General features: G+C 44.1%; 2 protein-coding genes across 8 annotated transcripts in view; both read right to left on the bottom strand.

Moving 5' to 3' along the window:
- The window catches only part of CAPG (capping actin protein, gelsolin like), a 245,540-nt gene that overhangs the window by 208,932 nt on the left and 8,847 nt on the right, over positions 1-27,761 (bottom strand). The gene's annotated exons all lie outside the window — the stretch shown is intronic.
- The window catches only part of CAMK2B (calcium/calmodulin dependent protein kinase II beta), a 209,991-nt gene that overhangs the window by 309 nt on the left and 181,921 nt on the right, over positions 1-27,761 (bottom strand). For 2 of the 7 annotated variants that reach the window (XM_056859951.1, XM_056859952.1), the window contains exons 16-21: positions 26,661-26,705; positions 20,539-20,587; positions 9,137-9,265; positions 2,924-2,999; positions 1,985-2,079; positions 168-402 (exon numbers count right to left, since the gene is read on the bottom strand). In XM_056859951.1, coding sequence (XP_056715929.1) covers positions 170-402; positions 1,985-2,079; positions 2,924-2,999; positions 9,137-9,265; positions 20,539-20,587; positions 26,661-26,705 — 627 coding nt within the window. In that variant the 3' untranslated portion in view covers positions 168-169. Of the gene's footprint in view, positions 1-167; positions 403-1,984; positions 2,080-2,923; positions 3,000-9,136; positions 9,266-11,329; positions 11,459-12,626; positions 12,756-13,427; positions 13,557-13,907; positions 14,019-20,538; positions 20,588-26,660; positions 26,706-27,761 lie in introns of all 7 variants that reach the window. The other 5 variants (XM_056859953.1, XM_056859954.1, XM_056859957.1 and 2 more) reach the window with 4 other exon arrangements.

The following is a 27,761-nucleotide window of genomic DNA, read 5'->3' on the forward strand; positions in this document are numbered from 1 at the left end:
TTTGGCTTTTGCTGACCATTTTCAGCCTCTCTCACACATCAGCTACACACTCACTGGTCTTGTACACATTCCCTTTCTGCACTCTTCGTTTCCTCTTTTTCGGTCTCCTGTTCCTCAACAACAGAAAATATCTGCCACGCAGAAGGGCCACCTCTCGCCTAGCTTACCTTCACTGGAGTGGTGCCACCGGTGCTCCCGAGCAGTGGAAGTGGACGTTCTGCCACTTGCCATCGCGGCGGTGCCAGACGCGGGTCTCCTCAGACTGGCAAGTGCGAGGGCGGCCCTGCCCGTCGATGTACTGTGTCAGGCGGATGTAGGCGATGCATGCGGCATCTTCACCAATGACGTGCACATGAGGGTTCAGGATGGTTGTGTGAATGGGCTTGTTGTTCTTAGATAACACTGGAATGGCACGAACAGGAACACAGTGTGAGTTTGTGGGGCAGAATCTTGTTGTGAGGGGGAGGGGAATGAGCGTAGCAGCAAAGAGGTGAGGAAGCCAAAAGAAAATTGGCACAATTCTCTATACAATGCTAAGCAACCAGTGAGACCAGATTTTGAACATCCTTTCCTGAGCAGTTATTTCTTAGAGGAAAATATGATGGAGATATATTTGGCCCCGGCCAATGTTATAGTTGGATCTCTGTCCATCAGCAAAAAGGGGACTATTTTGTCTCTTGTTATGGGGACAGGAATTCTCGTCAATATGGGGGGTGATCCATTTATCTCAGTGGTGTTTAAAGAGGGAGCATTCCATCATCTTATGAGATAATGTGTCAATTTTCTTTGAACTGCATGAGCAAAGTCTGTCAGAGTATGATAGATTTCCATATCTTCCATTTAATACTGCAAAAGGTGCAGCATTTAAACGGGCGAGCATAAAGGCTCTTTGGAAGGAAGAGACTGTCGGGTTGTAAAGATTTTTACCATCATGACCTGAAAAATCTACTTTCCCCCATCTCTATTTATGGTGTAACACCTAGTCTGATAAAAAGTTCCCGGTGAGATCAAAAGCTTATACTTTCTGTCGGTTTGGTTGGTCCTCTTAAAAGACTGAATACATATTTTCTTGTTTTTGGATTTTATTTTATTTTTGCATGGACCAATATGGCTGTTCACAACTTTACTCAGTATTCCTGCCCAAGAACCCTGCCCTACAAAGGTTCCTTTTTGCAGGCCTTGAAGGACAACTCCTCTATCATAATTGGTGAGTGTGTCTAAATGCTCTAATCAAGCTTTCTTTTGAAAATGCACACTGGTTTGCTACATGCGGGAATGCATTCCGCCACATGCAGGAATGCATTTCAACTTGCTGAACATCCAGTCACAGGAAGCATGCTCACAGGAGAGTCGTTGTCTAGGCAGGCTCTGAGAACTAAACTGGTTGCCAAGAGCCTTTTGCTTCTAATGCTTTTGCATGGACACCAGGCTTTAAGATAGCTGCAAGGATCTAAATTGCGTGGGAATGAGTACCTTAGCAAGGCTATAGATGACCCTGCTCCATAAGATCTACCAGTGAGGTCCTGCTTAGAACACCACTGGAAATGAATGCAAAATTAGTATCCACCAAGAGCAAAATTAGTATCCTAGAACTGCATCTTCTCATAAATATGGTATAAAAGCCTTGTAAACTGGGGGCAGCATCCCCAAATGAGGCACTGGCAGTTGACAGGGGAGGCTCAGGCCCCCGTCTGTCATCCTGTCCCCGTAACCAAGGCCGGCTTGTTTGAAGAAAGAGATGGAAACCTTTTAAGGAGGAAAGGAAACATCAGAAAGTACTCCTCATGTGGACAGCCTTCTCATTTTGGAGGGAAAGGGGGCCCCAGGAGAGGAATCGTATGTTAATGGGGAAAGGGGAAAAGCCCACCTGTCAGGCCTGGTTTCGATTTGGGCCAAATTACCAGTTTTTTTTGGGGGGGGGGTTAGGGTGGAACTCTAAAACAGTGTGTGAGCCCATGGCCTAAGTACAACAAGATGTACTCACAATTTTCAAAGTAAAATCTGTGGAAGTCCATTCCTTCCACAAGGTTGCCCAAGGCTTCCGGCTCAAATGAAGTTAGGCCTGGATCACAGATTTTTCTAGAAAAACAGAAAACACAGAGATTGGTGAGAGGAGGAATCTTTCTGCAGGGGGAGATGAACCTATACGATTATCTGCTTTTCTCTGGAGTTCTGAGGATGCCCCTGCATAGGTCAGTGTCACAGCTGAGGCATATACGCAAACAAGAAATTGTTCATTGGTTCTTGTAGCCTTCGACAATATTAAGAAATTGTTCCACTGTGTAGATCAAATTACTAATTCTCCCAAAAGTGTGTGTGTGGGGGGGCTTTCTTATGCCTTGCGGCTTGGTTATGAAAGGGTTGACAGAAACTGTGGTGAGAGAGCCCCCTCGTTTTTGCCACAGTTGCCTTTGTATGAAAAATTAGCCTGCATCAGGAATTGTGTGTGTGTGTGTGCTAGGAAACTTCTCTGTGAGCTGTATTCTGCTACACTGTGTGGCTATCTCAGACATACATAGAGCAGGAAGGGACCCCAGTGCCATCTTGTCTAACCCCCTGCACTATGCAGGAAATTCACCACTGCCTCCCCTCCCAATCCCCCAGTGACCCCTGATTTATGTCGAGAGGAAGTCAATAGCCTCCAGGATCCCTAGGCCAATCTGGCCGAGAGGAAAATTCCTTTCCAACTCCAAAGTGGCGATCGGCATTACCCTGGGCATATTTGAAAAAGGCACAAGAGCCGAGACCTGGCTCATCCCTTCCTGCCCTCCTCCTGCCTAAATGTATGAATCGTGTTGGGCTTAAAGAAACAGCAAGTTAGTATCACAACCAGATTTGTCCTACTGATGGAGGGGCACTGATGCATGTAAAATCAGATATCCAGGCCACTTTTCCAATGAGATCCCCTTCCCAGCTTACTCACGCATAGGCCTCAAAATCTCCATTGTTTACAGCCTCGATCAGCTGCTCAGTTATCTTGATGATTTCCTGCTTGCGGGCTGCACATGGAGGAATGAGAAGACAGAAAGAGGGAGATAATGTACAGTGTCCATGAGAGTGGGTAACCTTCATGCCTAGTAGCCCTAAGAGAAAGCACTCCACGAAGTCCAGTTTACATGAACTGGCTCTTGGGGAGGCACCCCTGCATGGTGAGGGACTTGGCTACTGAATAACCAAGAACCAGCATAAAAACAACCGAACACTGCTGGGAAGAGACCCTAATTCTGTACACACTTAAGCACACAGGCAACGTAAGTCCCAAGGAGCACAGACACCCCTTCCTTACTTGGAAGTAAGGAAAGAGTGTACAGTGAGTGCACTTCTGGGTGCTTATACAGCTATTGTAGATCAGAAAACTCTGGCAGATTTCACCAGCACACTATTCAGTTCCCCACTAGCCACATACATGGCCTAGAGCTGCCCACATCCCCTCCGCAACACTGTAGGTCTGGAACACCATGCATCTCTGTAGCCAGCACACGCGGGAGATCTGGGGAGATGCAGGAATTTGCAAGGCACCCAAGCGACCCAGTTAGAGGAAGTGCTATGAATAATGCAATGCCCAAGTGGCAGAGATGGTGTCAGTGGCTTTGCCAAGGTCATCTCCTTGGAGCAGCAACATTAGGAAACTTGTGTCCTTGCGGAAGCATCCTTTTCATGCTTGCTGTGTCCCGACATAGCCCCCTACCCTTTCCCATCCTGTCCTAACCCAACCCTAGCCTCCCACCAGCTGCCCTTTGACCAATGTAGTTTGCCTCCCAACCTTACACAGTGTCTCACAGTTCTGGAAAGTCGCAGAAGGACTAACAAAATGAGGAGAAGCTCCTCCACATCTCTGGAACTAGTGTGCCTGATGTACAACTGAGTGAGTTAGTCTCAAGGTTCAGATCAGCTATGGTGTCACCGTATGGCTCTCTAGGCATGTTGTTTGTTTGGAACTTTGGTATTCCTAAGGTGAAAAAATGAAACTTGCACAGTTTTCAAGCTGTGTGAATACTGAAAAAAACACATGTGCCCACTGACAGCACTGCAAACAAGAGTAACCCAACATCCCACCTTCTTTGCTCAGGCCGGCACGACTGGTGACCAAGCAAGTTTAAGGCTGCCCACCAGGGGCTGGAAAACCTCCTGTTTTGCTACCTGCCTGGGACTGCAGAAAGTGTGGTATGTCAAAACCTCTGATGTGCACCCACATGTCCCAGGTGGTTGCGCAGAAGTGTTAGCTTGTTCCCATTGTTAAGTAAAAAGAGGCCTGGATCAAGGTGGGATTTTTAGAATGGCATAGGGCTGGCCTTTTGTCTACTGAATGTCCCATGCAGTTAGATGCCTTCCTAATGCCACAAGTCTTCAACCTGCATCACAGAGGCCTGTGGTTCTCCATTCTCCACCTCCTCATTTTCATCTTCTTTCTATTTAGCTGTGAAGCCTTAAAGTAAAGAATGTCCCTTACTTTGCATGAGCAAGAAAGAGTATTAGTATCTCTGTAGAACAAAGCAGTGGACACGTGTCCTTGAATGGCCTTGGTGCTGTGTGTTCACGTCTTGATGTCCAACACTGGGCTTTCTTTCCAGTTAAGGAAAGGAACAGGAGAAAAGCTGGCATTAAGTCTTTCCAGGATTCGTAGCTAACTTAGGCAACAACACTGACCCAACACTAAGAACTCTCCCTTAGTTTAATAGCCTGCTTATTGCTGGCTAGGAAAGAAAGGCCAGCCTGTTCCAGTCCAGAGCTTCATAAGTAGATGGTGTCAACAGGGTGCTTCTTTTCTCAGGTCCTAAAGGAATATTTATGGTGTGGAAGAAACTTGTGCTAAAGGCTAAAAGGTGACTTAGGCGCAAATACCATCCTCAGTCTTCCATCTTGCCGCCAATAACATCAAGAACTACTCCCAAGCTCATCCACATATAAGGTCTGATCCCCTTCCCCTGCTCCACTTTCTACAGAGTACCTCCTTCCTACATCTTAGCTATTCTTTTCCCACATCTCCTCTTCTTAATAACGGAGTCACCTCATTGGCCTTTATTTTAAAATCCCACCCTGTCTTCTCCCAACAGCTTTTCAAGCTCATGTCTGTCTGACAACCATGAGACTTTGCCAAATACAACAATACTAGCAAAAGAGATACTGATCTCCCCTCTCCCCCGAAAGCTCAAAAAAGATGTGATCTATTAATTTCCCATCTTCACACAATGTTGCTGATTCTTCTGTTCTCCTTCAGCTTGCAATGAAAACTGATTCCAAAATGCTCATAGATTCCCCTCCCTTCAACCAACCCCTCTGGTCCAAATCAGAAATGACATGAAGATCCTTCTCTGAAAATGCAAAATAAATGAGACAAAAAGATCTTGACAGTAGTCAGAACCTAAATACAGAGGCATTATGAGCTTAGAAAGAGCCCTGTCTGTTTGTGAGCACTGCTTGCCCTTGATCTGGGCTTCTCACTTTGCAAAACGTCTACTTACAGATACTGTTCAAATGCAAATGGCAGCTTTGCATCTCAGGCAGGTCATGGAGAATCCCCTGTGTGATGTCATTTCCCCCCCCCCAAATCTTTGCGCATAAAAATGGGCTACAAAAATGGAGCTTCCAAATGACTTGTTAGTAGTTTCCGGTCTTAGGAACTGAGTTATTTTGGCTGACATGCTTTCAGAGCTCTTTTGACAAGCGTGCAGTAGCAACTTGAGTGTCACTGGGCTTGTTGCTCTTAAGGGAAATGTGGGGCTAGCAGAGTCACTAGACCATCTTTACATGAGGGCAGCATGTATTTTCAGAGACCTCAAAACCAAGGCAAAACAGCCCTGCCTTTAGTTAAGGTGAGATGATCTTTCAACATCTAAAGGAGTCTGAAGGAGGATTTCTGGAGTTGTTTGTAATTTACACTGAGAACATACCCTGGGCCGTACTCGCAAGTGGAAGGTGGTTTCCTAGGTCTTGTCATCTGCCAGTGTTTGCACACAACAGCCTTTTAGCACAACTTTATTCTTTACCTAGCAATGTATGAGACAGTTTATGACGTAACACCACTGGCGCCACACTAAATGCAATGGGATCTCCCACCCAAGAAAGCTTCCCATAGTTAAACATGTACTGAATCCTAGACGAGAGACAGGTACACACAAAACAATAGTGGAAATCATTTATGCTTCAGAATTAATCTATGAATGCATACATCAAGCTTGTGCCATGGTGTACTTTCTTTAAGTACAGTGACAGCTACTCAATACAATACCCCAGCTCTTTTCCTTCCTATTTTTTCCATTTATTTTCATCTGTGTTCCACCAAAGTTACACATATAAACCAAACTCTTCCTCTCAATATTCCTCTTCCTCTCCATCCTATCCTACCCAGGTCTGGCTTCACATTCATATGAACTAGAATTATCAACTTAAAAAAAAAAGCCTGGAAAGAGAGATAACACTATCCTTCAGCCATGTTGATTGCGAGATAAACACACAGTTCAAACAAGTTAAGGGATCACTGCTTCATATTACGTGATCTTAAATGTGCAAAAAATTCCAATGGCCAATGAATGTAGGCATTACCCCGCTGCATGTCTCTCTCTGATAAGAGACCTCGTCTCCCAGGAAAAACAAACACATTTTCTTTAACCTTCCAGCCAAGCTGGTTCTTACCTGAGGGTTTGCCAGGCATGCCTGCTTCCACTTTGGACCGAGTGCTGTCCGAGTGCCCTGCTCTAACACTAGCTGCGTGGCATCTCAGCTCACATTCACTGGTGTCTCCCTCCCTGCAAAATGTGCCAACCTGTTATCCATCTCTGTAAATGTACACTGCTGCTCGGGACTCCCAGTTTCTCTGGAGGAGAAAGAGAGTTCAGGGCAGAGAGAGAAAGAGACACAGAAGAGAGTGCTCGACTTGTGACTCAACATCTCCAGAGATGCTACTGAAATTCTTAGCCCCACCACTGCAACTCGGAAAAAAAACCCTGTTTCAATATTATTTCTCACTTATGCAAACTGATCATGTATGTCTTTATCTTTGCCCCATTTTTTGTTGTGCTGAATTTTTCCTGTATACTTTACGTCTTGTAATTATTTTTTTGCGTTATTTTGGTCTATAAATGGTGTATAACTTTAAAATGAAACAAATAACTTTTTTAAAAAATAAATTATTTACTTAATATGTATTCATTTATATTTATTTAATAAATAAAATTAAAATAACTAAAAAAAGAAACTAAGGGATTAGGATTACCAGCAACAAAAATGGGGGGGGGGGAAGAGGCTCATAACAACTTACAAAAATGAGAAAAGGCACATTTATACATCCCTAATACAGAGACATCTCTTTTCCATTTTTCCTGCAGTTGCTATTGTTTGCCCCTTTTTAGAGCTTGATGCCCTTGGAGATACACTTTGGCCACTTCAGGCTATGACGTTTTGGTTAAGACCTAAATCTGCTCAATTCGACTCATCTCATATCATGACTTTGGGCCCTGAAGCTGCTCATAGGAAAGGCTCCAGCTGTTTGAACAGGGATTTGATGCAAAATTAAGGATTGGGGAGGAGAAGTGCTGGGAGATAACCAGTTTACGGACAATATGCTTAGAAGTCCGTACTCAGGTTATGTGCCTGAAGGGCAAGAGGCTAGATTCCTGTTAATCCATTTAAAGTTCCAAGCAGACTTAGCAGCTTTTCTAACAATAACGGCTACTGTCCGTACTGGCAGAACCAAGCCTAAGTTTTCTTTTATGTTACACAAAGGCTAAAAATCTTTGCTGGCAAGTTATTTTGTTGCTCACTGCTCTTGAGTTAATGAGTCAATGAAATGAAATGTATTGTTTAAGCTGTCAGACAGTAAGAAAATATGCAAATAATACAGACTTATAGAACTAAAAATAGAGCCCAAAAATATATTCTAAGTCACTATCACGTCAAAGATTCCCTCAGGAAATGCAACACGCTGGCCATAATCTAGAACAGAATTGGGAGTACTTAAATCCTTGAGACATTGTCACAGCTAATGCTACCTGGAATTGTGGCTGCAACTCCTTTCACAAAACTGCACATATTTTAGCTGAAGAAGCCACAAACGTTACCATTCTTGGGAGTACAAAAGAGCTTTGCCCCATTCAAGCTGATGTGAGTTGTTAAAAAAACTTAGCAAAAATAAATGCTAGCAAATTGTTTATCTCAGATGTAAAAGAAAAAGAATAGTTGGTTTTTACACCCCACTTTTCTCTATCATAAGGAGTCTCAAGGTGCCTTAAAATTGCCTTCCCTTCCCCTCCCTACAACAGGCACCTTGTGAGGTAGGTGAGGCTGAAAGAGTTCTGAGAGAACTGTGACTAGCCCAAGATCATCTGGCAGGTTTCATGTGGAGGAATGGGGGATCAAACCCAGTTCTCCAGGTTAGAGTCCACCACTCCTAACCACCACACCATGCTGGCTCTCCACAGTGCTTGACTCGCCTTGTGCAACAGATACACACATAGGATTTATACTCTGTCTTAGCATACCAGTATTCCTTGCTAAAAGAATGTCTTTCCTTTTCCTTCTACGTGGGCTTATCTCTGTTTTCAAAAGGCAATCTTAAATTGAGGCCTGATATTAACCAATTTCATTCTCATATTTTTACTACAGCAGGAGCATCATGTATCATCAGTACATACAAATATCTGGGCCCTTGACACAAATATTTATATGGATTTTAAATTTATTTGGACCCAAAGCAGCTTACATTGTTCTCCTCTCTTCCATTTTATCCTCACAACAATCCTGTTAGGTAGGTTATATTGAGAGAGCGTGACTGGCTCAAGGTCACCCAGCAAACGTCCCTGGCAACCTGGGTCTCCCAGATCCTTATCTGACACTCTAAACCACTACACCACAGTAGCTCTCATATGAGGCTTCTCTCACACCATGACAACTTCTCACTTTAGGCTGACAATATGCAATGCAACATGGATCATCAGGAAGTTAATACTACATTCGATGCACTCTCTGTTAGTCTGCATTCACACACAAGCGTACATATTTGTCCAGTGAGGCCACAGTGGTTCATGTGAAGCCGTGCAGCAATACTGTTAAGCTGAGCAGTAAAGAGTTTGGAACCGAACTCCCTCCTGGGTCTGAGAAGAACAACTGGGGCTTAGCTGCAGGCCCCAAGGCTACTTACGATCAGAAGGGAGAGGGTTTGTGATGAGTGGAAGAAAGAAAAGCTGGTTGACAGCAGACTGTGGCCCCTCGGCTTCTGGGGCTCCAGAGCCCCGCCTCACCATGCCTAGGACATCGGACAACTTGGCAGCTGGGATGAGACAGATGAGAGAAGGCATGGACAGAATAAAACAAAACAAATGGAAAGCTAACAGACAGAGAAAACAAACGGGAGAGTAAGAAGTAGGAATGCAAGGGAGAGAAAGGGATCAGATCAAGGGTGATGCACTTTTAAGGTCTGGCAGATTATCTAACCAACAAAACGGGCGAAGCCACTCTGCGTCTGACACTCAGCCTGTTTCATCCAGCGCCAGTCTTAGAAAAGTTCCTTAAACAACCATTCCCCCTCCACAAATACCTGGGTTTATTTCTCTGGGGGCAACTCCATTTCAGTACAGCTCTCCGTCTACATTTTGGCGGTCCCCACCTGCTCTTTCCAAAGCCAAGTTCGCATGTAGCAAAGGCAGGTGGAATAGTTCATGCAAGGTCATGGTAGAAAAATACAGAACTGTTCCGATTTCATGCCCCACTGGGTGTAAGGCAGAAATCCCAGTGGCAACCGCTACTTACGCTGGGGAGGAAGAGGGTTTGCAACAACTGGAGGTGGGAAGGGCAAAGAGATGGAAGGCTTTGGCTCTTCTCCTTCCGGGGGCCCAGAACCCCTCTTCACCATGCCTAGCACGTCCGACAACTTGACAGCTGGGATGGGACAGATGAGAGGAGGGAAAGGAGGGAGAAATGAGAAAACAAAACAAAATGGCAAAAAGCAGGGGAGAAATGAAATGCAGAGGACAGGAATAGGTAAAAAACCCAAGTCCAAGAACAGAATTAGGTGAGTTCCAAGGTACTTTTGGATATGGTAAAGGTAAAGGTCCCCTGTGCAAGCCCTGGGTCATTCCTGACCCACGGGGTGATGTCACATCCCGATGTTTACTAGGCAGACTATGTTTACAGGGTGGTTTGCCGTTGCCTTCCCCAGTCATCCACACTCATTTTACCGACCTTGGAAGGATGGAAGGCTGAGTCAACCTTGAGCCGGCACTGGTTAATAGTTTAGGAAAATCACCCCCTGGCACCTTTTGGGCAAGGGGATGTCTGCGAAGTTTAGGAAAACTGCAACCAATATTCTTCCCAGAACTGTCTTTCACAGCAAAATAACTTCTTTAGTTTTAAAATTAGGCTGAATGTGAGAGATATTATATGATGACTTAATTAGGTAATTGAGATCTGCTCTAGAAATAACGATTCATCACATGGCAAAACCTCTCCTGGACTACACTTCAGACTTTAGATCTGGGGAGGAAGAAATCACATTACTGACTGCTCCATCAGCTCTGTTCACAAGTTACAGTGAACACATGCACAGTCCGGGTACCGAGTACACTTGAATTTATTGTGTACATATCTAAGTAATCCTCATGTGGTGTTCAAAATACAGTTCAAGTGTGATCCAAAACCCACATTTATCCAGGTACTGGTTTCTGGTTTCATTTGTAAAGTGAATGCCTATTAGCTCCTTTTTACAAACAGATGCACACAGGTGCATGCAGTATGTATACATGTTTTCACTGTAAAATGTGAACATGGCTATAAGATAATAAAGCAGGATTTGAAAAGGGGCCTCCTCAGTACCAGTCAGCCACTTTAATCATCATATAGTAGTGGAAAGTGCCTTCAAGTCACAGCTGACTTATGGCAATCCCGTAGCGTTTTCAAGGCAAGAGATGTTCAGAAGTGGGTTTGCCATTGCCTGCCTCCATGTGGGCTGAGTTTTGAGAGAACTGTGACTGGCCCAAGGTCACCCAGCAGGCTTTATGTGGAGTAACCACCACACTGCCTTTATACTGAGTCAGAATGCTGGTACACATGCCTCAGTATTGTCCTACTCTGACTGGCAGTGGCTTGCCAGGCTTCCAAGCAGAGACAAGTCTTTCCTAGCACTGGATATCCTTTAACCAGGGACACCAAGGACTGAACCTGGGATCTTACGCGTGCAAAGCATGTGCTCTGCCCCAAGCCACAACACACTGCATCGCTTATTCTGATTACATGGACCTGTTATTTGCAAGGTCTTGGCTGGGAGGAATAGATGAAACAGCACAGGTTCCTCAGGGATGCATCAGTTCCATGACCTTTGGTGGTAAGTGCTACTCACACTGGAAAGGAAGAGGGTTTGCACCACTCGAGGATGGGCAGGGCAGGGGGACAGAGGGATTTGGCACTTCTGCATCTGGGGGCCCAGAGCCCTTTTTCACCATGCCTAATACATCGGATAGCTTGGCAGCTGGGAAGCAAGAGATGAAACAAGGAGGGAAGAGAAAGATGAGAAAACAAAAACAAAAAGAGAGAGAGGAGAAATGAATAAATGACTAGGAGGAAAAGATAGCAAATGGAATCAAAGGAGATTAGCCGACTTTGGGATTTCTTCAAATATTTCTTAGGAACAGTCCTGCCCCTAGAGCTGTGCTGAGGACAAAGTAAAGCTTTAAAAATTGAACAGTCTACTGAAGTTTGGAGGGATCCATCTTTCCTTAAGGAAAGAAATGCATCCTTAAGGAAAGGTTTATTTCCTTTTCTGCGGGGTATCTTTTCAGTTTTTAAACATTGGAATTGGAATAATAACTTCTCAAAGGTCAGGAAGGTGACCCTGAGATTGTGTCACTTTCCTCTGTAGTGTGGAATGACTCGAGCTATTTGTATACTGTGTGCTTTTGGCATACCATGGGTGGGATCCAACTGATGATGCAAAAGGAAGGTTTCCTCTGACCATCAAAAATAGCTATACTGGGGATCACTGGACCTGTGTGTACTAAAGGATAGGAGGCTATAGTAAGGAGAGGAATTGGGTGAGACTGAGCATAAAAACTGGCTGGATCAAACCCTCGTTTTGCCTCCTATCTGCTCCTGCACAGTAGAACACAGATAGCTGGAGTGCTTGGTGTAGAGGACTCTGTTATATTATAGGAGGAATTTCAACAGATCTTTAAGATAATACTTCTTCACATGCTACCCTAGGAGTAAGCCTCACTGAACATACTGCTACTTACTTCCAAGTAAGCATGCTCACGACTGCATCGCAAGTCTGCATCATCACAGATTACAGAGCAAAAATACATGTCCTAAATGCTTTGAGATGCTCACTAAGTGCAACAAAGGCTTGTTTATTCAGGAGACACATGAACTTGTCTTACATGAGATGCCAGTGCCAGCGCATGGGATCTCATGTAGGCAAAGCATGTGCTCCTCCACGGTCCCTTTCCTATGAAACCTGATTCAACAGTCCCTTAAACAGTTATTCCCAATCTGAATTGTGTACTCAAGCAGTCAAGGAGCTCCCTGTGGCACTGAGTAAGGGCGACTGGATTAGCCTAAGGAAGTGGCTAAAAAGGATCTACAAAAGGCTCTTAAACAGCAGTTCCACTTGCGAGTCCTTGGTGTTACATGCTACTTACACTGGAGAGGAAGAGGATTTGCAACAACTGGAGGTGGGAAGGGCAAACTGATGCAAGGTTTTGGTCCTTCCGCCTCTGGGGGTCCAGAACCCTTTTTCACCATGCCTAGTACATCAGACAGCTTGGCAGCTGCTTTGGAACAGATGAGAGGAGGAAGGGTGAGAGCGGTGAGAAAACAAACTTTTTAAATGCCGGGAAGAAAAGTACTAGAAAGAGATGGTAGAGAATGCAAGTGGGAAAATAAAATATATGGAAGGCTTGGGGGATTCGTCATTCTTAGCCTAATATATCTGCTCTAAAGCATTTAGAGTTAATTTTTTCTCTCTCAATGTGTTAATCCAATGGAAAAATATATATGGCTTGCAAGCTGCATCTAGCCCAGCAAGACATCTTTTTTATCTATTTTAGCACTTTTGCTGTATGAAGATTCACTTGCTGTCAGATTGTTCTAGGGGAAATGCTACCTGGAAAAAGCCCCAACAAACAACACCAGCTCACAGATCAAGCACCCCTTAAACTTCATCTAATCCAGTTAAAATGTAACTCTTGTCTTTAACCTTTTTGCAAAAAATTGCAGGGTAAAAGTGTTATTAAACACAATCTTTTTACCATCGTGGAAATGTAATGCCGCCTTTTACAAGCTTTTGAAACCCTTGCTGCATTTTTTCTAGCAAACAGCTATCCTTAGGGAGAATCCCTTTGCTTTCAGGGAAGGAGACTGGAGAAGCAAGAGGCCCTCTAGGATTCTGTGCCACATTAACCATCCAGTGATGCAAACCCTGGTGTCTACCTACTACTTACATTGGGGAGACAGAGGGTTTGCAGCAGCTGGAGATACACAGGCTGGAGTGGATGAAGGCTTTGACTCTTCAGCATCTGGAAACCCAGATCCTTTTTTCACCATGCCAAAGATATCAGACAGTTTGGTGGCTGGGAGGGGACAGATGAGCACAGGGAGAGAGAGAAAGAGGAGAAAGCAAATGTAATGGAAAAATGACAGGGTGAATAGAGCTGGAGAGGTGGGTTAATCTGCTTTCACCCATGAAGCAATGCATGAATTGTGTTCTTATCTGTGCCTTTCTGGTTACTGACGCTGGATCGATATTACACATTTATTAATTGAAGTCAATTGCAGTCAACTGCACATTTATTAATTGCAGCTTTCTGCAATCATTCTTCAGAGCAGATCAACATCATGTCTTAAAGGCACTTAGGACATTTATTGACAGATGTTGTCCACACTGAGTGGAACTGGAGGAAAATACAGATCTTGTGACTTACAAGCAGCAGCAGCAGCAGATGGCATCGGTGAAGTCTGCAGACTGGGAGGAATTTCAGGGGCATTTCCTGGATTCAACTGGCTTTTTACAAGCTCACTATCAGCAGTCTTCGCTGGGGAGAACGGGCGAGAAGTGGACAACAAAAGAAAACATAAAGGAACAGAAAAGAAATCTAAAGGAAAGGGGTAACTTTGGCAGGAGGGAGAAAAAAAGGAGACAGAGGATGGGAAAGTAGAAAATACACTCAAGGAGAAAGGAAAAGGATGAAGCAACAGAACCAAGAAGAGGAGAAAACACACAAATGAGGCAGGATGCCTCACTAAGGAAGGCGAACGGGAATAACTACACACATTCATATAGCGCTTTCTGTAAGTACTTCACTATTATACTACAGCAGTAGTGCTACTACTATTAATCCACCTGTTATTTCATTAACTACTCAATTTGGATGCCCCAAATGTGCCTGCGTGTGCATTTGGGTGTGTCAGAGTTTGAAGAGAAGTAACAGTGATCAATACCAACACTGCAGGAGCTTACTGGAGCGAAAACGCGTTCGTTCCTGGCTGAATCCTGGCTGGAACAGGACGCTAAAGCGACCGTGCGTTTTCTAGTACAAGTAAAGTATCACCCTTTCCTGACAAAATTAATTTAAATTAAATTAAAGTGCTTAACCTTGGAATGCATTGGTTATTGCTAGCCATCCAAGTCTTCCTTTCTCTGTGTCATTTGTAACCTAATTCGCTCAGGCTGGCCGCATTTGTCACTGTTGTTCACACCCCGCCTCTGAGTGCAAGACACTAGCCAGTTGACATGCTCTTCGCTGCTGCCTTTGCTTCTTCTCACTGTCTGTCTTTAGCCTTTTCTCTTCAGCTCCTTCTTCTCAACTCCAACTCTGTTTTCTCACATTCACCCCAAAATGCCCCCCCCCCCGTAGTATTCCAGCTTGGCTGTCCTTTGGCAGACCCGGAGGTTCAGGCAGTGTAGCTTCATAAGAGATCCTAAGGTACATCTCCTTTCTTGTTCTGCTCCTGGAACATCCCTGCTAGCCTGGATGACCTTTGGCTGTGACAAGCCCTGTGACAAGCTCCTCAATCCACTATTTCTAGAGCAACTTGACCTGCTCCCAGTTTGGCGCTGCATCTTCTTGAAAACACAAAGCTGCACCAGCTTACCCACCAATAACTTTCTCCAGATAGGGAGCTGGAAGCATTTCCATAGGTTGTACTAAAAATAAAAAAAATGCTTGACATGTCCAAGGGAAAGTAAGATTCTCCAGTCAAAGGAGTGTTTCCCAAGATCTAGATGTGCACTGAAACAATCTCAAAAGGATATACTTCTATCCAACAACTGATTTATGTGCAAGGGGAAAACCCCACTCCCTCAAGTACACCATCACAAACACAAAGGACCAAAATCAACCTTCTTTTTGCTTCCTGGACAGAAGAACTGGAAGCAACAGAAAACACCCAAGCTGACTCTCTTTAGATCAGTGGTTCTCAACCTTTTTAGAGTCGCAACCCCCTTTTACAATTGCCAAGTAACCTGTGACCCTCGTCACATTTGCATAAATCTGCATAAATGACATTTTCAATAGGATAAAGAAAACACTTTTTTTTTTTGGCAGTCCAGGGTATCCATATATATAATTACTTTAAATTTTAAAGTTTAAAACAAACAAGCAAACAGTACTACCACCTGTTGCGCAGCGGTTGTGACTGTGTGGCGCGGCAACCTTTCCTGGCACGGAGGAAAGAGTGCCTCTGAGCATGCACTGCGTTCCTTGTCCTCCCCTCTCTCCCCAAAAACTCTTCCAAGCAGGCCGGGGCTCTCGCGAGGAAACCCCCTCTCTTGTGACTGGGACACTGCTTGTGCACAGAACTGCAGTTAACCCTCAAAGCAGAGCTCCGTTTAATCACCTCACGAGAACGAAGGGCCAGGAAAGAGCCAAGGGCCGCTTATCCCGCTCTGACTTTTTGTGCCTTTTTCTCCCCTCCTCCAGTCACCGCTCCTTCTGCGTCTCACCAAACCTGCGAGCTCGAGGGGGAAATCCCGAACTGCGCATACACCTCAACTCTCTCCCCCTTGGCCTTGCCAGAGCGGAACTGATGACTCAGGGCAGAAAAGCGAAGCCACACTACAGACATGCGCACTTGGATTCCAGGCTGAAGCTCCCGCCCCACCCGAGCGCAGCTAAAAGTAAAAACAACGTAGCTGTAGCGGCCTCAAGGGGGACCGCCCTCTTCTCCTCTGAGACCTGAACTGGCCAAGCCAGGGGAGCTTCCTCGGCCTCCCACACATCCTGCCGCATCATCCGCCTGGCGCAGGTGCGACCGCTCCCAGGGCTGGCCCGCCCGCCTCTCAGCTGGGCAGCGGGGCTACAGCTGGTATGCAGCGGCACGCCGCCGTGTCTCTGCAGCCCGGCTCCTTCTGGTTGTCGGTCAGCCAGTTCCTCATCTCTCTGCTTGGGGTCTTCCCTGCCCTCGTGGACGGATCAGGGTTACAGGGCGTCTGGGTTAGTCCTGGACAGCCAGGGATGGGGGCTGTCCCAGGACAGTGGCGGCGACCCCCCAGAAAACACTTCGCGACCCCCTTGGGGGTCCCGACCCCCAGGTTGAGAACCACTGCTTTAGATGATTCTGTTAAATCCAATGAACAGTAACAAAGAACACTTGCATGAAAGTTTGCTCTGCCTCCCAGGGCCAACCCAATATCTTGTGCCTTTCCCAAGCAATTGTACCACAATACTGCAAGGGATCTGAGACACACCTCTCCGAACCATACAGTAAGTCTAGACCTGTTGTCTGCTCTACCACAGAAAGACCAGGGCGTCTCTCATAGTTTTTGAACCCAGGAGACACTGTCTGAATATTTTGCAGTTTACTGAACAACACGAGAGCTGGAAAACGTATTATTTTTTTTAACGAAAACTGAGTTTTGCTTTTTCAGTGCAAAAATTACTGGGGCTCCATTACAATTAAGACAAGAAACCATTACAGGTTACAAAACGCATTCCCACTTTGGTTTACAACTTGATGCAGAACAAGGCTTAAAATTATTACTCAGAGAGAAACCGGGGGGGGGGGGGATTCCTGCCGCAGATGAAATCTACTTACATAAAGAAAGCAAGAAGCTGCAAGTCCTGTAAACCAGATGCCCCCTGCATTTCGTGTGATTTGTCCTGCCGCAGGAGCAATTGCTTTATAAATCAAATCCATGAAAACAAGAGGTGTGATGCCTCTCTTGGCCAAAACCACAAATTTCACAATGCATTTCTATTTTCAGAATAAGTATTTTACAGCCCCTGCAACCTCCTCCTCCTTTTTGTCATTCGCATGGTTGAGGCCAAGCACTGCAAGCAGCAATAAAACAGGTTAGCACCTGTGTCTTGCCAATAGAGGGCAGGGTACTCCACACAACCTGTGCATCCTGAAAATCCCTCCCCTCTTCTTATTGCTACCGTTGCAGCTTTCGTCTCTTAAACACTGCCTAAGACTCTGCCCCGAGACTCCATTGCCTTCAATTTGCTGAAAACCTGGAATTCTTTGAAAAGGATGCTCAGTCCACATGTGTCAAACCTGATGTTGCCTACTGAAGCTTACCTAGAGCTGAGCGGTAGGATAAATAACGACTATCTGACCTATGATGGGCTTACGAAGGAGAATGGCCAGATCAAATCACTTGAGGAGTTAAAGACGGGAAATGTCAACATAACGTGATTCGCATACCACCAAGTAGTCCACGGACTAAAAACCGACTACAACGCCACAAACACACCCATGCAATTTGAACTACTGATAACCAAATCCCAAGATCACTTGCTCTCCAAACTCTACAAGATGCTGTTGACCATGGAAACCACAGAGGAACAAGTCAAAACATGTATGATAAAATGGATGCAAGACTTCGGATGATCCCAATGCAAGACTGGGAGAAATTGTGGAACTCCAGAATTGAATTCTCACAGTCCCAAGATGTCCGAGAAAACTGGTATAAAATGTTCTACTGATGGTATCTAGCACCCACAGACTTGCAAAGAATGTTCAAATCCAACCAGGCCAATTGCTGGAAGTGCTTGGAATCAGAAGGAACCTTCTATCACTAATGGTGGTCCTGCACAAAGGCTCAGGAATTCTGGGATCTAATACACAAGAAGATCAGGGAAATTCAACAGGTAGACTTTGAATTAAACCCAAAGTCCATGCTTCTGGGAATGACACCGACTCAGCTACAGACCACGCAAAAGGAATTCTTCCAATACACGGTGACGGCAGTGAGAGTTTTATATGCAAGAAACTGGAAGCACAAAGAAACCCCTAAAATATCTGAATGGATCACGAAAATGCTGGAGTACGCAACAATGGCAAGTTTAACAAGCCTGATTCATGGCACACAATTAGAAGAACATCAACAAAAGTGGTGATCATTCTACGAAAAATACGGGTGAGAACCAGTCCGGGTCATAATCAGATTGCGAAGACAGAGCACCAAGGACCTTGCCCAAGCTACAGCAGACAGAACCCGTGAGCTCTACTAAGTAACAGACTAAACACCTCTAATACAGATCGACAACACGACCCAGCAAATAGTGTAGGTTCATTTGAACCACTATCAGGCGCAACACTAGAAGGGGGCTGAAGGGACTGCAGCACAAGTGCCACTCCCCTAGTCCGCATGCCCTACCCCATCCCCTCCCTTTCCTGTACCACCAAAAGACCAGGAACACTAATAATGACAATAATAATAATAATAATGACATTAACGGAAGGCATGCAGACGGGATCTGGAGGGCACGAACACAAAATGAATTGCAGTGGTTTCCCCCTATTTGCCTTTTCCCTCTCTTTTTCTCTTCCTGTACCTTTTAAAAATGAATAAAACTACTAAAAAAATGCATTTGGGTGGTGGACCCTCAATACTGCAAAGCTCTTAGTTCTTTGCTCCTTTCCAAAGAAATCAAGAGAAAGAAGCACAGCGGCAACATTTCTGCAAGAAATGATGAATTATCGGTACTGAAAGGAAGGGAATTACCCAGCCAGTGCCTCATAAAGTACCACTCAAGTTCAGAGGTCTAAGTAATGTGCCAATAAACTCTACACACACGGAAAGGAGATTCCTAATTATCTTTATTGCAGAATTGCATCTTGAGAGGAGGACCAGCAGTCTGTTCCTGCCTCTTATCTGACTATTCCCAGCGAAGAAGTTAGGGATTATATGGTTTTTATTGACTCTCGTTTGTTGTTGTTTTAGATATCCCTGCTCTAAACCACTGGAAATCACATTTTGGGAGAAAAGTAGGATACATTTTTTAAAAAAATTAAGCTTGCTGTGGTCCATTGGCCTCTCAGAGATCTACATCATTGGCCTGTGGAGCGACTCTTCTTTCAAAGCTTTTCTAACTTTTATAAGTAGTGCTGTAGAAGGCATGATACTTCTTTTTCTTTTCTTCTTTTATCTGCCTAATCTTGGACCAATGATAAGAGTTAGGCAGTTTCAACAAACTCTGATGCCACTTAGCATCTAGTAATATAAAACAGCGCCACATATACTTATGATGAGCAGAACTTTTTCATTTTTATTACAATAATAATCTTGAATACATCCAGTGTTGGAGATGTAGCCTCACGATGCTGGACATCTTTTTGCTAATTGGTAAATAGCAAAGGATTGAACAGTTGAAAACAAAAACTATCAACACTGTGCTGGATAAAAATTATTTGGGCTTAAAAATACTAAATGTACCTTGTGCAAAAACGTATTAATTCCTTTCTATAATTTAATGAGCATAATTTCACTGATAATTCTGAAAGAGATAATGTGAACCCTCACCCACTAAAAAACCTGACTTGTTCTATACAGCGTTTCAGAAAAGTAAGAAAAAAAGGTCTACCATCTTTGAAGTTTTGCATTCCACAAACACCCTCCCCCAATTTTAGATCTTTAGCCAAGGATAAAAAAAAATTTTTTACTTTTAGCCCGCTCTTTCCCGACAAGTCAGGTTCAGAGCAGCTAACATTTTATATCATTTATACAAAAATTATGAAAACTCTAATTTAACAATAGAGCTAAATAAAAGACAGTGTCCTCAATGATCCATGCAAGTTGTCTTTCTTGTGCTACAGATATACTTCTGGAAGCTCAAAAAAGTTATTTTCTCTCAAAAGAGCTACCTTATGCTGAGTCAAATGAATGGTACATGTATTTCAGTACTGTGTTCACTTGAACTGGCAAAAGGTTCTCACTACTGAAGAACTGGAGATCTGTGGGAAGGGGAGAAGACTTATGAAAACCAGTAGCAAGAAACAGAAACTATTTGTCTTCGGAGAATAAAGCAACCTGGATTCTCTTTCAACTGGAGTGTCCTCCATCCTACAGGATATCAGTTATATACTATATGGTACCATTTGGCTTTAAACACCTATGAACTCCTCTCTCTGCAAACCAAACCTGTCACCTTCTCTCACTATTCTGCACAGCAGGCCTGCAATCCCCTCTCCCTGCTAATTTTCCCAACATGTATTTTTTTATAGCTTCCAAGGATCTATTTATGGTTAAAACACACAAACCACCAGAGGGTCGCCAGCTTTCTAATTCATGAAACTTTGACTTGCTGTCCGATCCCTCGGGACTATTACCTTTCGTGTCCTCATCCTCTATGGTGGTGTTTGTGCTGTCGGAGGATTCCTGTGGAAACAAACAAGGATGGAAGAAGGAGAAGGCAAAACATTAGCAGCTCCAGTCAGAATGGAACACTTGCATCCCAAGTAAGGGCCTTGGGGAATGTAAAAAGGGACAGGGGGGTTCAGACGCCCCTTTCTCAAGCCCATTATCTACCAGAGAAAAAAAGAAAACAATGGTAAAGCCATACATTTTTATCTTTTTCCTCTCAAGCCAATGTAATAAGATCAGTATAGGCCTTCAGCATTACCACAGCCCTAGTTTTTTTCTCTCCTGTAGCCCTTCAGGACACACTAGAAGTCTGTATTTTTGCCCTTCAAACTAAATCTAACCTTTCTCCACACTTTAAATGGATTCTTAAAAGTTTCCATTCCCTTATATGTGAAAAACCCTAGTTCAAAGCCCAGCAAATTTAAAAGATGGTCACCTCGATTATATACGAAGCGTACAGTACATGTGTCAGTGGCTTGCCCTTCGGCTTTCTTAGCTTCCAAGATAAGGTGCAAAGTGGGGAATCCACAGATCTCACTTGCAGATGGCCTCCGGAGATGAAATATCTCACTGTAAGTGAGATCTGCCAGTTCCCGCTTGGGATAATACAACACAAGCAAGGAAAGTAAAAATGGAATGCCTAATTTTATAAGGGAAAAATATCAATGTGTTGGCAAGAGAGAACATGCAGCAACAGTAAAAAAAGAGGCAGACCCCACCATCCAGGAAAATGCTCTGAGAATCAGTGCTAAGAATGGCTTGTCTCCATGCAGCTTCTCTCAAGTTTTGGTTCTGTGGCCATCTTAAGTCAGGGGTTCCCATTTGTGTTTTAAGCCATAGGGTATGTAAATTCTCAAATCCTTCAAAATTCCACAGAAATATACTAGTTACATTATCAGAAGATTTTTGGAAACAGTGGGTGCATATTCTCTCCTTGCTTAAGGAAAGCAAAGTCAGATTCTTCTTCAGAGTGAGCAGAAAAACCCGCAGGAATGCGGGCAACTGCTTATATAGCCCAGTCCTTTGGGATCACCTAAGTTGCTGGGACAGACTTCATGCTGCAGTAATAAATCACAGCAGAAGGTAGATGAGCAGAACACATGGAGAGCTAAAACAGTAGGACACCATCTCAGCATCTGTCTTCATACCAAAAACTTTTGGAAAAACAATCCTGTGTTTTCCTCAAAATGTGTGTGTGTGGGGGGGGATAACCTGCAAGGGAATCAATAGATGGAGGAGGGAGCTCAACCTTTCTCCATCTGATTCTCCCCTGCTAATGCTTCCAGGCAGCTCCCCCCCTCCCACAACTAGCCTCTGAAAACATTTATGTACCCCCCTTTGCCAGTTATTTTTTACAAAGGCTCCCTTTGCCCTGAATTTGTTACCTTAGTAAACATGAAACCCACGCCTGCTAGGACAATGTGTTATTTCTACCTTTACTCTAAGTATATTCATCTGTACTTTGGGCAAATGCTTTTCAACAACACTTCAAATTAGATTGGACCAGGTTAACCCCTCTTCCACCAATACAGAAAATATTCTGCAAAGCATTTTCCCAGAATAATTCTTGCATGACCTCATAGTTATCTGTATGAAGCAACACAGAATAGCAAACCAGCAGTAAATTAGACAGTTTATTATGTCCTTATCCAGCAATTAGGAATAAACTGTTATGATAGCACTTTTAATTGTGTGTTCTTCAGTACTCCCACCAGGAACAGCCCACTCTTTAAGCAAACAATAACAGGGTGCTTCAAGCATTGTGCATTCAGTTTCTGGGCACCCCATGATTGCTGCCATGTTTATCAGGTCCATCATTACTCTATCAAGAGTGGAAATATCTCGGAGGGTCCATTGCACAAAGTCATCCTATGGTCAATATGCTAGAGGATGTGGTGCCAAATTGCACTGAGGGGCAAAAGGCAGGTAACGAGAGAGGGGGCAGATCTTGGTTTTGGATGTAAGAAATCACAGACACGGGGATAACTCTGGGGGGACATGGGCACAGGACTGGCTCTGATGGTCATGTCAACTAAAACAGGCATCTGTGGAAACTGAAGGGGCAAGGGAGAATGCTCTTCTGTGTAGAAGTAGGAATCTGATTTGCTGCCTGAAGCACAGGTACTATACCTGGATGATTACTGCATTCTGGCAACTTCAACAGAGTGTGCTTTTCTCTGATTAGTTGTGCCATTTGAAGACAGTATTTAGTGATGTAGAGGTCTGGTTGGTGCTGCCGCCTGGAATGAACAGTGCAAACACGCTTCGTCCACAGCCAGCCATACTATAACCCTTAAATGGTAAGAACATTACGAAGGAGTCTGAACTCATGACCCAGAAGGGAAATACCCAGAGCTATTAAAAATTCATCAGGCTTACAAATGAAAGCAATTTGCGCAAGTGTGCAGCCAGCTCTGAAGGAATATGTTGGCTTCATCACCCAAGGAAGCAGACATGGCCTATTGTCATATATTTTCTTTCACTGAGAAGCACTTGGAAACATTGCTACATGCCTTGAATTGTTTTAATCTCGCGGGGAGTCTGACTCTTTCTGTCTGTATGTGTAATTTAGGCACAAGATACGTGCATATAATTTCTAGCTGGCATACAGAAACTATCCGAATCATAGCCAATCTGATTAGCTAGCAAAGATTTCCTATCTAACCAGCTCCATGGTGCTAAAGATTTTATCCCACATGAGTCCTCTTGCAATCAGGAAGCTGCCTTTGGAGCTGCTGAAAAAATGATTCCTGAAATTTCGGAAACCAAACAAATGTGAGAATCTCCAGAGTCTGTACAGAAGATTTTGTGTGTCTCAAGGGGCCTGTAAGTCACAAATTACTTTGGTCAGCATTTCTTAAGCCTTTAGAACTATTTTATCCCTGTGAAACTTCTGTTACTTTCACGCCCACTGCCAGCACTAACTCTCTGTTCCATAGGTACACCCTGTGCACACACCCTAATGCTTCATGTGAAGTTCTCTTGATTTGCTAGCAATCCCACACTAACATTAGAACAGGAATATAGCAGGGTACCTGACCCTATCCAAAGCTCAGTACAGGTAAACCAAAGAATAAAGTTGCAGCAGTAAAGGTGCAGTGTCCCCGTCCTGCAATTCAACCTGGATCAGCTGGTCCACTGCCAAAAGGCATTCCACTCAAGTCTTGGCTGGAAGGGTATGAAGGGACCACCTAACCTCAGAATCTTTCCCTTCCTAGACCCTCCTGTCTTCAGTCGATGGGCCCTAAGCTCCTCAAGGGACATCAACCCCACCCCACGGCCCAGTGTGAGAATGATTGTATTACATATATGCAGCAATATGGTGATTTCTTTCTATCGGGACGATATCACAAAGAAACAAGCACCTAGCAAGAAAGCTTTGTGTATGAGAGGGTTCTACTAAAGGTAGCACCCTACTGCCATTGTTGGATTTTCCCCCACCGACCGACAAATCTAACAACAATTTCTGTATGTCTACAGCATTTTACCTTCCTCCAGACCTCTGTCAGGAATACAGATTGCAGATCTCACACGGTGATCTGTAACATTTCTAACAAAACCTCTCAAGGATGTCTTACCTTTTATTAGGAAGTAAAACTTATTGTTTTTGTTATGTGGTTGGACAAGTTGATTATCAAAACTACACCCATTTTAAAATCTTTGCAAAATCATCTACTAGAACAATGCTCTAATTGTGTGCTAAAGTATGTTCTGAAACTAACTTCTTACTTACTATTTTGTTTCTCTTTTTAAAAACCCTATTGCACATAAATTGAGAAGTAAACAGGTTTGGGCTCCCAAGATCTTCACCTATTGTTGCTCTTTTGCCCACCTGAAGGTCAAAATAATTTCTGCAATAGCTCAGGCACAAAAGGACAAACATTTTAGGTTGCGCCCCCATGGTTTTTATATTGTGTAGAAAAAGGGTCTTAATCCCTCCTCCCACTCAAACGAATATGCTTTTGCTTATTAGAACTGCGAGTCTGTTTTTAGATGGCACAGGGGTAGCTGCTGGATCTGGCTAGCTTATGGTGCCACAGATTAAAGAGGGATATAGGTAGAGCTTTAGATTTTTTTTGTGGTACTTTAATCTTGCTTAACTCAAATTGCTGAAAAACACTGAAGCTGTCGCAAATCTCAACAGGTGCCTTCTGTTAAAAACCAGATTTTTGGGACCTTCAGTGAGTTGATAAAAATAGAATAGACAGATTGGAACTGCAGGGTGGGATAGATGGAGAATTTCCCACCTGATGCAAATTTCCCCTTCAGAGTATTATAAACTCCTAGAGGTTTGAGCAGGCCTATTCATCCCCCCCTCGATTCTATACCTATAGGGAACAATGAGCATGTTCCGATCTCATCAGGCCATTTTCCTCTTTTTGCTTCTTTAATTTACAAACTAGTGTTTTTCTGCATATTTGGGGATTCTGTCAAATATTCAAAAGCCCCTACAACTACCTTGTCTGTGCGTGGCCCCGTTTTGCTGCCTTCACAATAGGCATTTCCTTCTGCTTTTAGAAGGAACTATTTCACTTTGTATTCTGCAGACTGCTGGTACCTGATTAAAGCTTTTATTTCAGGGATGTGTATGAAGCTTGGAAACTGAGGACGATCCCCCCTCTCTCTTGGCAAAAGCTTAATGTGATGGAACTTCAAAGTACTGGGTGCCCCATCAGCATACAAAGCAGAATGGCAAGAGCTGACAGATTGGCAGAAGAGGATGTCTTGCTTCCTCTTTATGCCAACCCAGAACAAAAAGTTGCAGGAGTTTATTGTGATCCAGAAGAGGGCTGCTCTTGTTCTCAAAACCAAATACAACTTTGTTTTCCAACATCCATACACATTACACTTATTTTTCAAAACACAAGAAGCACACCTGCATTATTAAATTATCTTTAATTGCAATCTAAAACAGGAAATATTACTTCCAGAAGAAACTGGGGGGTGGGTGAGAGAGAACTACCATCTCTGTAGGGATTCTTTTTCTTTTTCTGCTTGGCCTCTATCCAGCCCAAGTTGCTTCCATACTAAACTTTTTACTCTGGTCATCTTTCCCAAGCTCCATTTAATGGCAATGCCAAATGTACTGAGTGAATGGGCTTGACAAGGAAGCATTAAAAAAAAGTAAATCCCTGCAGCAGAGAATGGGTAAGAAATGCAGGCTTGGGTGGAGGTGAGGGCTGTGTCCAAGCAATGAATGAATGTGGCATGGAGTCTGTATGTCAATCCTCAGCCAATCCGAGCTCTTGGATTGGTCTTTTTGGTCTGCATGGCTGCGTTCTTTCACTTCGGAAACGAAGGAGCTCAGTATAGCTGCCCTCTGATATAGCTCCTCTGGGGTCAGAGTAGAGGCTTCCCTCCCCATCCTCTCATTCACAGCAAAATGCCCAGGGGGGGTAACGACAACTCCATCTCCTGCCTAATGCACATTCTTCCAGACAGGCACATGTTTTGAAACCAACAATCTTTTCCTCCTTGGTTTCTTTCGCCCATAGCTTACAGCCTCTTTGTGGGGCACAACTGTAATGAAGCAATGTGTATGGAACACACCAGGCAAGGGAGTGATAAACCTTTCTCCCTCCCTCCCTCCCTCCCTCCCTCCCTCCCTCCCTCCCTCCCAGGAGAGGCCTAATCTTTACGATTTCCCAATAAGACCAGCATCTTGTAGACCAGAACTGTGCCATCCACTTCAGTCGTGTTACTTGATTTAAATTGGTGCTTTGTGCGCAGGGAAAGGGCAGCTGCTGCTGGAAATGGGCTTCTCAGAGAATCAACTCCTTTATCATAAGCGTGTTGTGAATCTCCAGGAAGAATAAGCCCCGTAGAAAGGCTCCACGAGGCAGCTGCAATTCAGATTCAGCTGGAGTAGACAATCTCCTTAATAGACATCCGAACAGTAGATAAACTGACCGGATTCTATCTTGCATACGGTTTCAGACATACTGAAACAGACAAGAGGTACACAACCTGAGCCTATGGTCTGTCCCCAGAGGTGAAATTACACAGCTGTGCAAAAAGCAGAAAAGTCAATCTTTATCCAAGACCACAAAAGGGCAAACTGAGGAGAAGGAAAGACAGGCAGCAGTACCTTAATGCCGTCCACTGGGTTATGGATAACGGTGGTTTGAGGTTCCTACAGAGGAAGGAAGAATGAACCAAAGAAGAATAAAAAAGAAGAGGAGGAAGAAATGAAAGATCAAAAGAAAAGGTGGTAATTGGAAGGGGGGAGGGAAATGGAGCAGAAAATGGTGATAAAAATGTGAAGGAAAGAGGATGAAGAGAGAAAGATCAAGACCCACATAAGAGCAGGGAGGGGAACAGAATGGAAGGGAAAAAAGCAAAAGGCAATTAGTTTAGCAAAAGGCAAATGATTAACAAACAGAAAGTGGCAGAATAAATCAGGAAGAGAAGAATCGAAACTGGGTTTTCCATGAATGAAACCAAAATCATATTCAAACCCCATGGCAAGATTGTTGTGAGCCCCTTGGAAATGGAGAGCACAAGCTGAAATCTATGTTCAGCCCTTCTGCAAACCAAAGAAACCTTTGCGGCAAGGAGAATGGGAAGAAGTGCCAGGATAAGAGAAAATGGCAGGAATGAGCTCCCCAAGATGTGGCCAGACCATACCTGGGTTAACATCTCCAAAAGGCTCCATCTGAGATTAAACGGGGAAGAAAAAGGAAAGCAAGAGACAGAAGGTCCTTGGATCATATCCCCCCTGGTCTTGCTGCATGTGCCATTTGCATTAAAGACGGACTTTCGTTACTGAGGGTGTTTTGGAGGAGTGTGATCCCTGATTCTTGTATGAAGCATTTTTTTAATCCATAGATGCTCAGAGCAGAAGGACTTGTGCTTTTTAGGAGTCCAACTAAATCACTCTAGGACATGTTGCCTAAGTGTCACAGTGGTTGAGTACTTACCCTTTGTATCAATATGGTGGCATCGCCATGCTCTGAAAGGCTCAGACTTTAAGATGTACTTACCTGAAAATGGACAGTGAAGACACCCACAGAAAATCCATTACATCCTTATTGGCAGGGCTGCTGACAGCCCTCATACCTCCCCACAGCTAAAGATTTCTGGAGGTCCCCCCCCACACACACACATACATCATGCCGACACAATACAAATATATTAAAATAAACCACATGATTTGTTCAGCTTAATGAGACCCCCAGAGTGACTAGGG

This window comes from Euleptes europaea, chromosome 14 (genome assembly GCF_029931775.1).
Source record: "Euleptes europaea isolate rEulEur1 chromosome 14, rEulEur1.hap1, whole genome shotgun sequence".
Lineage (NCBI taxonomy): Eukaryota > Metazoa > Chordata > Lepidosauria > Squamata > Sphaerodactylidae > Euleptes > Euleptes europaea.